At 49.5% G+C, this 16,532-nt stretch overlaps 1 protein-coding gene across 1 annotated transcript; it reads right to left on the reverse strand.

Moving 5' to 3' along the window:
• Positions 1–1,539: 1,539 nt before the first annotated feature.
• Positions 1,540–15,355, reverse strand: LOC143151964 (uncharacterized). The gene is made up of 3 exons (XM_076321524.1): positions 11,319–15,355; positions 3,336–3,615; positions 1,540–2,680 (listed from the first exon to the last, which is right to left on the reverse strand). Exons 1-3 carry the CDS (start codon positions 11,452–11,454, stop codon positions 1,588–1,590), a joined length of 1,509 nt encoding a protein of 502 aa, XP_076177639.1. The 5' UTR covers positions 11,455–15,355; the 3' UTR covers positions 1,540–1,587.
• Between the last annotated feature and the right edge of the window lie 1,177 nt (positions 15,356–16,532).

Genomic DNA, 16,532 nt, shown 5'->3' on the forward strand with positions numbered 1-16,532 from the left:
GACACCGCGTAGATTTTAGTATCGTGTAGCGAAGAAGAAATTCAGTTTCATACCCCTGTAATAGATTTAATTGAATTTTAGTTTACGATTCGAATTGCTCACTTCTTATGGTCAATATACATACTTCTTTGAACGTTTCTAAGATTTTAATTTTACGCGTTAATCGCGGCTCTATACGGATAACAATAATGCGTTCTTGGTACTCACCGATTCCTTTCCGTCGAGGTATCGCAGCTAGTATTATCCACAGGTAATTGTCGAGATGGCCTTGGTTCGGTTAATGCACTTTTTATCTATTTAGGATTCTTTCTAGTAATATCTCGCACTCTGGTAATATTTTACACGAATGATACTTCGCTCGGTTGTACAGAATGTAAACACTCACCGTACGAAAGTCGCTCGAAGACTGAAGTACTTTCGACCGTGACATTGGACGATATACGGGGCTCTACGAGTCAGTTGACTTTCTTGGGAAATGTTTATTACTTCCAGGTCGGCGATTCTCGGTAACTGGAAGGGTATTATTCGGTACAGGAAACTTTGGGTACGGCCTTTGTTTAAATATTAATAATATAGGCAATGAAACTTGCTCGGTGAAATTTTTTTGCAGACCTTATCGAAGCAATATAACGCGAGAGTGTGGTCGTGAAACAGTTACTTGAAACATGCCGCGCTGCAACCTTTAATGGCTCACTGTTGCAAAAACGACCGTTTCGTGTCTACAAGATAATTTATTGCAAAAGGTCGATCCTTCTCGAAGGAAAGGAGAGAGAAAAAGGGAACTCTAATTACGCATGGACTACAACGTATTTCAATACTTTGTACGAATCCCTCACTTCGACTACGAAAAATGATCGATTCGACGTGGAATGTATCAGTGATCTTTTTTCTTTTTTACCGAGTATAAATAAAATTTAGCACGGATCACTCGTTACTTTGCATCTTTCTAGAAACAAAGTGTTTCAATACGTATTTATCCATCCCGTTGAACATTTTACCGTTTCGTATTAAAAGGAGGTTACTTAGGCACGATACAAGATGAAAATTACATATCGTGAACCGTCCCCGCAAAAAACACGAAAAATTTCCAAACCGGTCTTCCTCAAGGAAACACTAAGTATCGATCATTTTGCCGAGTATATCTCTTCTGGTGATCAATTAGAGATAATTGTTTCGACCACGTTTCGTAGACAAGGTACAATAACCGCCCATTATCGACAACTTGTCGCTTCTTCGAAGAAGTTCGCGATGAGAAATTGTCACCAATTCGTATCGATGAAATGTCTAAATCCAAACGCAATTATACTCTTAATTTCAAAACGAAAAAAGTACCTTCGAAATGAAAAAATACTCTTAGAATTAAAACTATACTAGAATTATTCTCTGAAAATATACACATTTTCTATGAAACGTTCGAATGAATCCAAAGAAAGACTATAAACACGATCGAAAAGACTAGACGATATTTACCACAAAGGTGATCAAGGTGCTCCAGACTTCAGCTGTACGATCGAGATTAGTGAAAGTAAAAAGGAGGCATCGATTAACTCAACTTTATTATGTACAAAATCTTCGTTCCCGGTCGTTTCACGCGAACGCCTTCAGGTTGGCCAGGAAGACCCTCATCCTCGCTCTGAGCTCTTCCGCGTACCTCAACGCGGACTCATCGACCCTGACGTCCTCCATGAGTAGATCGCAGTCCAAGTGTCCGGCGTCGCATGCCCTGTGGTGGTGCTTCAGCACGTCCTCGGGATCGAAGTGGTGGGCTCGTCTGGTGGACGGGTTGAGCGTCGTCAGCGCGTAATGATTGTGCACGGTCAACGCGCGTCTCGTGGAGACGAAGCTCTTCACCGAATCGCCCTCTGGGGAGATCGAGGTGGTCCTGACGGTGTTCAGATAATCGAGATCGCCGAGGAAATCCGTGTCGTAGGAGGTACGATCGGTTCGATTCTTGGTCTGTAACTCCGGGAAAAAGTAAGCGTTCCTCACCGCGTACGAGGCGAAATCCTTGAAGCTCCTGCCGAGCTTGATCCTCTCGTCCAGCAGTAGCTCGTGCCAGTTTCGTCTACGGACCGGTACGATCGCCTCGTCGATGTCGATCGGTAACACGAACTCCGAACGGTGGAGATTCTCGTAGAAGCAATGATTGTACGGTATCAGTTCCATTCGCCTCTTGATCCATATGTCCTCGCCGAGCAACCGTCGTCTGGCGTTCTTCTCGTTCGGCAGATCACCCGGTAGCGTCAGATTGAACCATCTGATCACGTTCGAGCGTTCGTAAAGTCTTAGAACACGCAGCACGTTCTCGTGCACGTTGAACACGTAAAAGTGGAAGAGCTCCGCGCCGAGGATACGATGAAGCTCGACGAACGCTACCAGCTTCGTGGATATGTCCTCGTCGAAGTCCAGCCCCTTGATGCACACCGTGAACTGTCCGCGTCTATCCACCACGCCTTCGTTCCGATTCCCCGGGCTTATCGCTAAACTATGACTAGCATTCGTGTGGCAGGGGTCCGGGCCCACGTACACTCTGGATGGCTCGAGAACCGCGTCCGGGGATAATTGACAACCGACCAGAACGCCCGCGTAGCTGTCCACAGTTTCGCCCCACTCGTCCAACCAAATCGTCGTGACCAGCGCCTCGACGCTGACAGCCCTGCCTCTCTCCTCCTCCTCGTACCTGGTGCGACGAACGAGAAGCAAACATTTACCGTGAGTCTCTTGCGGGGGCCACCGAGAACCAAACGAGTCTCGTATTTTACATAATCGCGGACGAATTACGAAATAACCGCCTACTTGGCGATCAAGAGGGAAACTTTACTTTACGGGACCTGGACTGGAAGTTAGATCGGAACGAACACGAGAGCGTAGAAGTCTCACGGTCGTACGAAGTGTCCTGGTGATTCTGGTACGATCGAGAAACAAATGGAAAATGAAAGAAGTCTAATTGTACTTTTATTATTTTGTATTTCGAAATAATCTACGTTACTCTTAATTAACCCCGGAGTAATTTTCCTAAAAATTCTAGCGCGTTCGATCCGATGAGTTAAATTACTCGACACGGATTGCAAAAGGAAAGCATTCTTTCGGATGTGCGTTTCGTCCCAGGCCGTAAACAATGCGTAAACTAAAGTGGACGCGCGATCTAAGGCAACATACGCGATACGGGATTCCGTACGGCGTTGCGTCACCGTAGGGTAGAGCGTTGCGCAACGTTGCGCGAGACGATCGCAGGGTACGCTTCGAACGCGCTGGTGCAACGGAGAGAGCGGTGACGCGCCGTGACTTTAACACCGAGACGAACCGCGAGAATCCGTTCCGGAAAAATGTCTCACCAAACGGTGCAGAAAAGACCAGAGGTCGGCAGAGGTCCACGTTTCACGCCAATCACCCTCAGGCTCGGATAACCGGCCACTCGGAGGTCCAAGTGGGCGCTGTACAGGAAGAGCTGTCCGGGGATTGTCTCGAGCCACTTCGCGTCGGCTAACTTGAACGTATTTAACGTCGTTCCGTACGTTCCATTACCGTCGCACTCCTTGGTGGGTCTGTAATCGAGTGCCAATCTCCGCGCCCACGAGTAAGCCACGATGCTTCTTGTGCCTGGAGGCTCGCCACCTAGAAAATGTGTCAGGAAAGGTAGTGAGGCTGCGGAGATTGAGATCGTGATAGTCGCGTGACGTACGGTACGCTTTGCTCATTAAGGCGGAAGCGGCCGCGTGCGTTCCCGCTGAAATTAATTCGAGGCGACCTCTTCGCGAACGTTCGCCAAGTTTCGCCGCTAGAGGCCATTGCTCGTCGAACGGACCGAACGGTGGGTTGGGTCGGTTTCTAGATAACTTGAACCCTTACGGGGATCACCGGAGGGCTAGCTTTTGGGTGAGTATTGTTGCGGGTGTTCTTTCATTTCGTTCTACTAGTGTTCTATTGGGTACGTCGATAATTAGAGATACACAGCTGTCGGAAACTAATGGGCTGTTTGGTAGTTGTTGTCGAGAGATACGATATTTTGTTTCGTGTTCGCTGATCGAATCGAGGGGTTGAAGAATATGCTACAGGGTTAGTGAAAGATCGAAGGGTTTGAAAAAGTTATAACTCGTTCGTAAAAGTATTTTTTTTAATATTTTTTTTTAAATAGAATACTGAAGAGAATACATTAATTATATTTCAAAATAAGGTAATTAGTAGCCAAGTAAGGTCTTTCAGTAGCCAGCCTGTATTAGAAATTATTAATTTAGAAACTATGTGTAAAATGCGACAATTACGTGTCAGGATCGAGAACGGTGCAGATGTAATTGTCTCTCGAGTTTAACGAGCGCGAACAGCTGTTTTTTCAAATATCTCGAAACGTGGTTTTCGGGCTTGCTCCGTTCTTCGACTCATCGATTCAATTTGCATATCCGATAATGTCGCGCGTGGTCCAAGTAAGGAACGTTATACGGTTACTGTATACTGGGTGGTCCAGAACGTCCAGATAAAAGTTCGTATCCAATTATCCACCAATGTATCTTACTTTGTGGATAATTACATACTATTGTGGATTCTACGTACCATGCGAAAGCTGTTACTTTAATACAGAGGACGTTCCATTTTAACTCGAACAACGAAGTATCTCGAAAGCATGGTAACAATTGGAACGAAAGTCGTAGGGTTCGAAGGGGGACATTGGTGTCCTTGTCTCGAAATTGGGTCAAGGTCGTTGGGCTGTACCACGGTCAACTTAGCTCCTTCGAATCGAAACCTGACTTTTCCTACGATGAGATCCGATCCCACGGTATCGCGAAAGAATTTTTTTACGTTGGTCGACTTTTCCATTCCACCTTCTGCTTTCGCGATATTTCGTCGTCAAAGTCGAAACCCGATACTCGTTGGAAGTTTCTGCGGCAAGCGAGATACGGTAGAAGAGTTCCGTTGGAAAGTAGAGTTTTATCGACACCCCGGACGTAACAGTGTCCCAGTTTCGAGTAGATCATCGGAAGCCCACGCCTCTGTTCCTCGGCTCGCGTAGAAATTCGATTCCGGCTAGCCAGTGGCTACATCGATAGGTTTGCGGAGACCGCGAATAGAAAGGCTATGCCCAGAGACATCGAAGTTCTCGAACCGGACGGAAGCGTTGCGTCATCGTCCGAAGCCGGACGCGGTACACCGTGAATACGATTGCGTGTTACTCGGCGATCGTGCCATGTCCAAATAGTCCTTCCCATAATTCCCGTGTAATTTCCTTAATTCCTGTCCCAGGCCACGTCGATGCGCGTCACTGACCTCGGACGCGCGGCGATTAGTTACATACACAGAATTTCAATCGCCCGGTTCGTTAATTGGCCTCTAATAGCGAATACGCTTGGGCTGCGTACCGAGGGAAAACTCGTTTCGCGCGGAGTCACGAACGCCCGGAGAGTCACGACTACGCCGTACTGGCCATATTTTAATTTCTTTTCTCACCGATCGATTCCTTTAATGAATTCGCTCGTGAATTACGCGGCTCGTACACGCATGCGTACCGCGCGCGGGCTTGCGCGTACGCGATAACGCATCCTCGAACCGTTGACGTTTTCCCCGCGACGACTTTCAAGGCTCTCGCGAACCGTTCGTGTTTACACAAATGCGGCGCGAGCGGATCGACCGAGACTCTTTTATTTACTCGCGGGGCAATTGAACGTCGATCGAATCTCGTCCGGGAGTTCTTTTATTTACTCGAGGACGGAACGTCGAACGATATCGAAACGTTCGTTCCGTACGATTCTCCTTCGACGGAACAACGTATTCCCATTACCGTTGCGCAACGATTAAGATCGTGGATACGCGTGTACGACTTTCGCGCGGACTTCCAGGAGAAACAAGATTAGTAATTCGCCGATCTGGAATCGTATCCAAGTTAACGAGAACAATTTCGGATAATCGTTGAGAAAAATAGTTTTCCACGTGATTCTCCCTTTGACGTTTCTCGTATCGTTGAGAATAAGCGAGACATCCGAGACGATCGAAAGTTCAATCTTCGAATAAGTTTCGTACTCTCCGCACCAGTATACGTGACACCTTCCTACACGAAAATAAAAGAGAAACCATCGAAGAACGAATTCCAATGGGTCTCGTTTCAAAATCCCAAACAACCGCGGAATAACGAATCCGGTGAACACGTACCGTGGGAGGAGGATCGTTTCAACGATCGCGTAAGGAAAACCGAGTTCGGGAAACACTGTCTCGGTGAATTCTCAGGTACACCGGCTCCTCTCTGGCGAAGGTACCCGCGAGCAAAACGAGCCACGAAGGAAGGCAATTTCTTCGATCAATTAAACCCGTGGCCCACGGGATGGTTCATGGGCCCGGATTAATTCCGCGTGCTGGCGTGTAAAACAATTTGTTCCGTTCGAGCGAAACGACGAACCGAACGGCCGATAACGCGCACGGTTGTACAACGTTGGCTTGTGTCGTTAAAAGTGGTGTCTACGCTTGACCCAACGACCGCGTATTACGTGATGCGCGGTTATATCCCCACCAGGCGGCGTCTCTTCGTGCCCTTTTACCAACGCCGCTTCCTCCTTTCCCTCTTCGGCGCCACGGTTCGCCAGCTTTACGAGAAAGTAAACGTTGCTCTACGAGGGCCCGGCAGCGGGAGCCGCCACCGACGCGGTACAAATACGGGAATAAATTGGACGCTTGAAGAGAGAAAGAGAGAGAGAGAGAGAGAGAGAGAGAGAGAGAGAGATGAAAAGGAAAAAGGTAACTGGTATCAATGGGCATTCTGGTAATTTCTCGCGAAATTTGTCACGTGATACTCGGAGAGAAAAGAAGGGGAAGGTGATTGGTACCCGAGGGTTTCTCATTCTGGTAATTTCACGCGCGATACTGAATGGAAAATGGGGGAAATGGTAACTTGGTATCCAAAGGTTTCCTAGAGTGATAGTTTCTCGCGAAATTTGTCACGTGATATTGGGAGAGAAAAAAGGGGAAGGTGACTGGTAACCGAGGGTTTCTCACTCTGGTAATTTTACCCGCGATACTGGATGGAAAATGGGGGAAATGGTAACTTGGTATCCAAAGGTTTCCTAGAGTGATAATTTCTCGTGAAATTTGTCACGTGATACTGGGGGAAAAAAGGGAAGGTGACTGGTATCCAAGGGTTTCTCACTCTGGTAATTTCACGCGCGATACTGGATGGAAAATGGGGGAAATGGTAACTTGGTATTCAAAGGTTTCCTACTTTGATAATTTCTCGTAAAATTTGTCACGTGATGTCGAGAGAATAAAAAGGGGAAAAAAGTAACTGGTATCCAAGGGTTTTTCACTGTGATAATTTTTTACAAAATTTCTCACGTGATACTTAAAGAAAAAAAAAGGAAAAATGGTAAGTGGTATCCAAAGGTTTCCTACTTTGATAATTTCTCGTGAAATTTGTCACGTGATACTGGGAGAAAAAAAAGGGGAAGGTGACTGGTATCCGAGGGTTCTTCACTGTGATAATTTTTTGCGAAATTTGTCGGAGATACTTAAAGAAAAAAAAAGGGAAAATGGTAAGTGGTATCCAAAGGTTTCCTACTCTGATAATTTCTTGTAAAATTTGTCACGTGATGTCGAGAGAATAAAAAGGGGAAAAAGGTAACTGGTATCCAAGGATTTTTCACTGTGATAATTTCTCGCGATGGTCCCGCAATACTGGGAGAAAGTAAAAGGAAAAGTGCAACTGGTATCACAGGGTATAGCACTCTGTTAATTTCCCGTGAAATTTGTCGCGCGAAAGGGGGTTTGCGACTCGTGTTTTCCAGTGGTCGAAGGGTGGTGGTGAGTTCGAGGCACCGATCACTCGACGAATCGGGTTGTAAATTACGTCACCTAATGAAGTCGCTACCGCCCAAGGAACCGTGTAGAGATATGTAGCCGCGATAAGAGGCCGTGTCTCGAAGCGTCGCGGTGGATTTACGGGCGTCGGTGGCCACGCTTTTTGCGCGGGAATTAAGACGATTCGATCTGGGGGCCATGAAACTCGCTCGAGTGCCTTTCTGGACCGAGATCGTGGTCGATGGTGGGAGGATCGATGTTGGACAGTGTTTCGGATATATTTGGACGATTTGACGTTTGGTAAGGATACATTGGATCACGGAGAGGGATTTTGAGACAATGATGCTACGTTGATGGAGTTGGTAGCATTCCGACCAAGAGATTCTTTCGTTTGGGTGCGAACAGTAGCTGATCATCCAGGACAGCGAATACTCAAATCTAAATAAAAATTCTCGAGAGATAGTTCTTCTCTATAGAATCGATAGCCATCTGATTTCGATCGAAAGACACTCTTACCCTATCGATACTATAATTTAGAAACGAATATCTTTTTCGGTAATTCTGAGATCAGCATTTGATACGATAAAATGTTTTCTCGATGGAATCGAGCAGTCTCTCAATTGCGATTGCGAACAATAATCTTCGTAAAGTTTCGACGAGGATATCAACCGTTTCGTTGTTCGCGAAGACAGTAGCTCACCCGAGACATCGATCAGTCAAAGTGTCAACCAGGCGAAAATCTTCGATTACTATTCGGGCATGTAAACAGAAATTCTTGGGAGTTTCGCTCCGAGGGTTTCGTCCGGGTTACCGAACAGGTATGTTAATTACCGATTACACGGATTAAGCTGTCCCCGAGGTCTTGTCTCGGATAATCGGTGTTCTACTCGATTGGACACGAAGTATAACGCGGCGTTGACATTCGATTACGGATTACATCGAATTACCGCGATTAACGACTTGTTTACGGCCAGTCCAGGTTGATACATTGTCAGCGAGTCTCGGTGCTCGTTGAGATCGACCGGGGTTGAGTTTTGCAATCGTAGGAACCGTGCCAACGACTTGGAAACCAGCGGGGAATTTTCCTTTTCTTTGTCGGTAGGCACGTAATACTGGGAAAGTATTCCCGGGCAAGAAATAGTGCGAACAGCGCTGTACAAATGTCTACTAGACTCGATGCAAAAGTACCTCGGCACGTGGGAATTACCTCGTGCGACTCTAGATACTCGTGTCGTATATTAACCGCCCTGTCGGCGAATGCACTCGCCTATTACGTCTCTTTTACTTTTCCTGCGATTTTTTTCTCTTTTTACCGCGCCGCTCGAGACCACGTCTTGCACCCGAACTGTTCTTAAACGTACGATTTACGAGTGACCAAGTTGCTTTATCGACTCCAAGTACCCGATACACACGACGTGCCGTTAAATAACGTGATCAAGAAAAGTGGAAAATTATCACACGGTAAGTTCTGTAATTTGTGGCTCCCCTTTCGAGACGAGATCCTACACAGCTGTAATTTAATTACTTGTAATTTACATTACTCAAGAATCTTCACGGAAGATATTCGAAACAACTACCTTGCAATTCCAAAGAGACTCGTGGACGTTTTAAGATCGTTTCGTAAAGTGACAGTTAAATTTTGAAAAATTGTACGTTCGTGCGGATTTTCTTCGTTACTTTTCGATGTATGATAATCTCCCGAAGCGGATCCCGCAAATTACAAGACACTTCGTACGTTGCAGTGATTCAAGTACCTAGTCGCAAAGGGAACAATGATTGTATTTGTTCATTTGGTCTTTCATGTCACCGGAGAAGCGTCGAGGTGTCCTTCGACTCGGATACATCGATTCGGAGGGAGACTTTGGAGTATCCTTCTTATCGTTTCCAATATCCGACTCGGTGCACGGCTAGTCCGATTCTTTCGAATTGGAAATCGTTTCTTGCCGCGAAACAGTGGAAAGGTGTGCCGCGCGTATCGGTCTTCGTCCATTCGAAGAGTCGTGCATTCCGCGAAACTCGTGCCATCGCGTATCGCTATCTGAGAGGCTCGTAAATTTCTCATTCGCGATGCAAGATCAGTTCTTGCAGTAACACGGGCTACGACGCGGCTTAAAGGCTAAACGGGCTTGACGGATTTCTGTAATTAGCGCTAAGTGCTATAAACTCCGAGTACGAAGTGACTGAGCACTAAGTAGCAACTCGACTGCGTCCAGAGACTGAACTATGTTTTACACGATGTTAATTGATACTTTCTGGTTGCTAATCACGCATTCCCTTTTTTCTCAAGCGAGCGAGAAGAAACGCGAACGATGCGCAGCGGTAGGACTAGTTCAACGATCGGAAGATTTATAATGGATGTCTCCTCCGAGCGGTACATTAAAATTAAATAAAACGATTTCCCATTATTCGAGGTAATAAAGATATTAGAGATGGAATTATCGGATTAACTCTGTGTAAATTCAACAACGAGAGAACCTGCTCGGCCTTTGGATACCGGACGGACGAGGGACTATGAGAATTTAGACATTGAAGCGAGAACTTCGTTGAATAACACCTCGAATACCTCCAAGGTTCTAGCCAAGGTCATTCAAGCATTAGTCCAAAGAGTCTTTTAATCTCCTCGGTACATCCGACAGTCCTACACACGGAGCTTATCCGCACCTATCCTCGAATCCCTCGAAACATCTAACAGACTAGAATTGCCTCGCGCAGGTGTGCAGGTTGTTCACCGCGCAAGGGTGGCTGACCAACAGGGCGGCATTCGGAACGATCGGTCGAAGGTCAATATCTTGTTCCTGACGACACGAACATTGTTTCTTAAAATTTAGCAAAAATTGTGCTACAAGATTACCTAACCCAGACCTAAAATTTGGTAATCTTCGTAGAGTGTATTTGATCAGTTCTCCACTTCGAGACCCCATATATTTCTTTCGAGCAAGTTCTACTCATAGTGCAATCAGTGCACTAAATACCTACAATTATAGAAATAGTTCTCTTTCAAAAATTCCCTTCAATCGTTCCAAAACCCTTATCTACACTAGTTTCTAAATAATTTTTCAAAAACATATACCAAACACCGATCGTAGAAATTTTTCCCACTAGAATCATTTCTTAAAATTGAAAAATCCACAGAGAGAGAACTTGAGATAAAATTCCTCTACATCGAGGCCCCCCGGTATCCTTTTTCCCAGCAACATAGCAACATTCTCAGCAATTACCGCAACATAGCCGAAAACCGTTACACATCCGATCGTTTCGCTTTCGAAGCTTTCAGGTCGACTGTCTCCCCCGAAAGTTGTAAAAAGAGGCTAGCTTCGACGTTGGTCGCGTGACAGATGTCTCGATTCACGAGGATTCGGTTCCGATGATCCCTCGGGGTATGGAGAACGCAGGCGCGAAAGAAACGAGCATTGTTAGGCGGGTTTGGCGCGTTAGCGGGGCGCTCGGGTTGCGAACCGTTCAGCGATAACGAAAGGGCAAAGGGTCGCGCGCTGTTGGAGGCGATGGAGCGCGGCGGCCTGGGCCCTGCGAAGAAAACTGCTTACCAGGCGTGGGAGGTGGATCCGCCGGTGGATCCGGGAGTTGAGGCGGCGAATCCAGCAGAGTCAACACGCACAACGCGGTGACCAGCACGCCGGCCAGGCCCACTCTGCATAGCCTCCTGGTGCCCGCGACCGACATCACCGTTCTTTCTTTCCTTCTTTCCGACTATATTTTTCTTCTCTCTCTTTCTCTTTCTCTCTTTTTTATCCGTTCCCCTACGAGTTGTCTCCTCTCGGTGACCGAGTCTCTCTCCAGGGGCCCTCCCGCTCGAGTTTCGTTTCACCGCGCGACTCTCTCGAAGAAATCCATGTTCCCGCACGGGCGCGCGCACACCGGCAATTTGCAATTCAAATCGGAAGGTTCCAGAGCCGTGGAATCGTTCGGCGATCGAAGCTCGCGGGAACGAACGATTCGCCGAAAGAGAAGCAATATCGTTCGACGTTCGAAACCACGCGCCGAATCATCGAACGCGACGAAGAACCGATCAAAGTATCGCGAGATCCTCGAGGCGAAATCCTCTTGCGTAATACACTTTCGTAATGTCTTCTCGGTGGGATTGTCCGTAATCGTGCGTAATCTCGACCGATACGAAGATGGGTCGTCCCTGGCGATGTTTCCGTTCGGAATGTCCACGCGGTGAACCGGTCGTCCCGATGGTCTCGGGTTCGTACGCGCGCGAGTTAACGACACACTCGCGATCGCGGCGAATTCGATAGCAGCACGTCGGATCGATCACCGCGGGATCAGGCTTTTCTGGTTCCGGCCGAGAGCGCTGTTTTGCATAACACGCTCCGCTACACTTTCATCGCTCCTGAACGCTTCCACCTCGTGGTTCTAATGATACTCCCGGAGGAGGCGCCGCGACATATATACCGGCCGTGGACTGGTTCACTCACAGGGATCGCGGAAATCTGGATTTATAGGATGCGCGGCGTGGCCGGCCGTGCCGGGCCGCGCGCGCCGCACCGCACCGCACCGCACCGCACCGCACCGCACCGCACCGCACCGTACCGCACCGTACCGTACCGTGCGTTGCGCCGTTGAAATTGAAAGTCGGCACGCGATTCCGCGTTTAACGCCCAGCCACCACCTGGTCACGGGCCTGATCGACGAACTCGCGTCGTCGAGTCCTACGTGCTTCTCTTCGTCTCTCCCGAGAGATTCTGTCACAGTTTCTTGCCCGGGGTCCCGTGAAATCGAACCGTGGCTACTGGAGCGAACGCGCACTCGCGATCATCGGGTACTTCTTCGTGTAACCAGACCGTGTACGTTCCCCAAGGTGAGCACAGAAATCTGTCTTCTCGAGCCGGGCGAAACTTATGGAGAAATTAAAGCGTGACTCGTTGGCGAACCGTGTGCAGATGGTTTTGCGAGGAGCGACGAGGGCGGCTCCCCAAGGTGAGCATTCGTCTTCTCGGGGTGGTTGAAGATCACGGTGGAATTAAACCGTGGCTTTTTGGTGAACGCTCGGCGAGTATATGGTTTTTCGAGGAGCAGGGGCGTGCGGACTCCCCAAGGTGAGCGCGCGAATCCGTCTTCGCGGAGTGCGTAAAGGTCACGGAGGAATTAAACCGTGACTTCTCGGTGAACGGTTGCGGGTCGTTTGGAGAGCAACGAGGGCGTGTGGGCTCCCCGAGGTGAGCACACGAATCTGTCTTCTTAGACCGGGGCGAAGATCCCGGAGATATTAAACCGTTCGCTTCTCGACGAACACCGCTGAGTATTAGATCGTTTCGAGTGGCCAGGAAGAGGTCTGCAGGCTCCCCAAGGCGAGCGCTCGAATTTGTCTTCCTAGGGTGCGTACAGGAAATTCAACCGTGACTTCTCGATGAACGTCGGTGGTATTAGGGCCTTCGAGGAGTAATCAGGGCGCGTGGAATCCTCAAGGCGAACACGCGAATCCTGGCACGCGTAAAACTCGCGGTGAAATTAAACCGTGTCTTCTCGATGAACACCCGTGGATGTAAGATCGTTCGAGGAGCGACGAGTAACGCGTGGGGTTTCCAAGATCGGCGCTCGCGAATCTGTCTATCCCGTGGCGCCCGAGAATTCCGTGGAACGACGAAATCGTGACTTCCTTCGAACAGCGGTGGGTGTCGTGTCGTTCGAGGAGCGACCGAGGCGTGTGGGCTTTCCCGATACGAGCGCACGAATCCTACACTGCGTAAAGATTCAACGATATCGAACCGTGGTTTCTCGACGAACACTCGTGGGTATCGAGTACTTGGCGGAGCAAGGTCTGGACTCCCCGAGGTGACACGAATCCGTCTTTACCGGTCGTTGGCGAGAATTTCAACCTACTCGGGTAGCACTCCCGAGTGTTAGGTCCTTTGAGATCGCGAGCTCCGGACTCCCCGAGGTGACACGAATCTGTCTTCGCGGGACGCGCGAGAGAATTTCAACCTTCTCGGTGAATATCCTTGGGTATTAGGTCCTGCGAGGAGCGAGATCCCGGACTCCCCGAGGTGACCACGCGTATACGTCTTCGCAGGGTGTGCAAGAGAATTTAAATCTTCCCGGTGAACACTCCCGGGTATCAGGTTGTTCCAGAGGCAACCAGGACGTGTGGACTCCCCAACGCGAGCACACGAATCCGTCTTCCCAGGGTGCGTAAAAAGTGAGCTGGAAGCAGCACGACCTCCCACGCGTCGCTCCTGCTTCTTCCCCTGTGCTACGTAGGCAGCTGGACCATGTATGGTCGTCCCGGCAGGGCCCCTCGAGTTGCTCCCGAGACCGTCGATAATCTAATTAACCTGGTATCTCCGTCGCTTTAAACGCTTTTTGCGCGCCACCGTTTCTTCTGCATCCCGTCAATCCTGCTCGGTCGCCTCCCCTTGTTTGCGTCGTTTTTTCTTCCACCTCGTCTCTCCGTTCGATCGCTACACTGATCGGCTGGCCAGGAATCGGGAGGTCCATCGGGAGGGAATCGCGATCGTTCGCGTGGATCGCGAGTCAGGGATCGGGATCAACGCGATCCCGGTTCACCGATATTTCTTCGTTGCTCGATCTCGCCTTCGAAACAACCAAAGAAAAAAAGAAAAAAAATAGAAATCCAAGAGAGATACTCGGCAGGGTCGAACTATTCGATTTGGACTCCACGAGGTGTTCCCTTCGTGTTCGAGATCGGATTGCGACGAAACGCCAGTTTACGTTTCTTCTTGGTCACTGTACGCCCGGTTCCCATTCTTGTTCTTATTAATCGTCCCGCGACTCCACGATCGCGCCAGCGCCGCCGATCCCACTGTCAGAAGAAGTAACCGCTTGCCGCTTCCGCTACTCTCTGTCTAACGATCGCCCGGAATAGACCCGCGACACGTACATCTACATCCTTTCACCGATCCGCGAATAGAATCCCGTGGATCCGTATTCGTTCTCCGTGTTCGCGGAACGATTGTCACCGATCGGTGTCCCACCCGCGCGCAACACCATCGAGAATCTCATCTCCGATCCTGGCTACCGAATCCTTTCACCGTAAACACGGAACCATCGATTCGTGGAAGCGTTCGTATTCGAGCACGATCGCGCGCGACATGACACCCGGTGCTCTATCTCACCGGAACAGTTCCTCGAGACACCCGACACTCACGGTTCCTTTCAACTTTTTTCCACGGTTTATCTTCTCGATCTACATCACGGTGGATGTAAACATAACCGCCAGTGCCTGACCAGCTGCTCGCACTCTACCGCACGCGAAAAGTCCAACAAGACCGATCACTCTCGTTGTTCAGTTCATCTTCGAACGCGTTCGTTCGTTTCCCCGTTCTACGATCCGGATGGGTCTACGAAATCTTCAGAATCTGGGACAAGTGGGTCCGGTATTGGTCCGGTCGGGATGAAAATTTCGCGACGATCCCCGCTGTCCGAAATCCACCGAGACGATCGATCCGGCGCGTGTCATCTCGGGCACGGTTCGCGTTTCACTTTCGCGCGGTAAGCGTCGCCGAGCGTCCCCCGCCCGGCGGGTGGTCGCCGAAAACACGTGGATGCGAGGTCAGCCGAAACACCGCCAAGCACCGGTGGAACGTTCGGTGGCGCACGTGGTCGCCGGATCGACCGAGCGGATTGGTGCAATCTCGCCTGCGCGAGAGTCCGGAGCGTACTGCGTTCGAGCGGGAGGTGAACGCGCCACCAGAGCCCCGTCGTGTCCCGACGACTTTGGACCCGTTGGCTTAGCGTTTGCCTCGCCAGCGCGCCTTGCCTCCATCCCTACTCGGCTCGCTTCGCCTTGCCTCGACCTAGCTCTTCCCGGCCCCCGACTCGCCTTTGCTTAGCTACCTCTCCGTTCTGCTCCTCTCGCGGACCAGGATAGTTAGTTGACTTTACCTTGTCGCAGCCTTGCGAACCACGCTGCTACCACCGCCGCCACCGCCACCGCCACCGCCACCGCCACCGCCACCACCGCCACCACCGCCACCGCCCCGCGCGCGCACGTTTCCCTCGCTTCTGTTCTCTTTTCATATTCGCATGCCGCCGCGGCTGGATTTCCACCGGTAGGCCCTTTCCAGCTAACGTCTCCTCTTGCCTCCCTTGAACACGCCGAGTGCGTGCGCGAGACTGTTCGGGCTCCGGTGGTCCGACGGTGACGCGCCACGGAAACGCGATTAGAGAGCTTCTGGATGCGCCGAGGATTCAACAGGGGAAAAGAGTTGGGTTTTGTGGATCATGGATGACGATTGGAGTTAGAGAAAAGAGATTTGGGGATTCTGGGTGCGCGGAGGATCTTTAGAAGAGAGTATCGGGGATCTAGGTTTGATGTGGGTGCATGAAAGATTCTCAAAGGTAGAAAGCTTGAGTTCGATGGATCACGGCTGATGATTGGAGTTAGAGAGAAGGGATTTGGGGATTTTGAGTGCGCGGAGGACCTTTGGAGGAGAGTGTTAGGATGTAAGTTTGGTGTGGGTGCATGGAAGATTCTCAAAGGTAGAAAGCTTGGGTTCGATAGATCATGGCTGATGATTGGAGTTAGAGAAATGGGATTTGGGGATTTTGGGTGCGCGGAGGATCCTGGAGGAGAGTGTTAGGATGTAGGTTTGGTGTGGATGCACTGAAGATTCTCAAAGGTAGAAAGCTTGGGTTAGATGGATCACGGGTGATTTGAGTTTACGAAGAGAAGTATTAGATTTCAGGGGAGAGTATCGGTGATGTAGATCTCGGTTTGGGTGCACGGAGAATTTTAGGGGAGAAACAACGAAACGTACCCAAGAATCTTCTACAAT

Source organism: Ptiloglossa arizonensis, chromosome 10 (genome assembly GCF_051014685.1).
Source record: "Ptiloglossa arizonensis isolate GNS036 chromosome 10, iyPtiAriz1_principal, whole genome shotgun sequence".
Taxonomy (NCBI): domain Eukaryota; kingdom Metazoa; phylum Arthropoda; class Insecta; order Hymenoptera; family Colletidae; genus Ptiloglossa; species Ptiloglossa arizonensis.

Excerpts from the sequence above, each read along its gene's own strand:
- LOC143151964 (XM_076321524.1), bottom strand. The coding sequence starts at position 11,454 with ATGTCGGTCGCGGGCACCAGGAGGCTATGCAGAGTGGGCCTGGCCGGC. Across the intron at positions 3,616-11,318 it reads GGATCCACCTCCCACGCCTG|GTGGCGAGCCTCCAGGCACA; the intron begins GTAAGCAGTTTT and ends CACATTTTCTAG. Across the intron at positions 2,681-3,335 it reads GGTCTTTTCTGCACCGTTTG|GTACGAGGAGGAGGAGAGAG; the intron begins GTGAGACATTTT and ends TCGTCGCACCAG.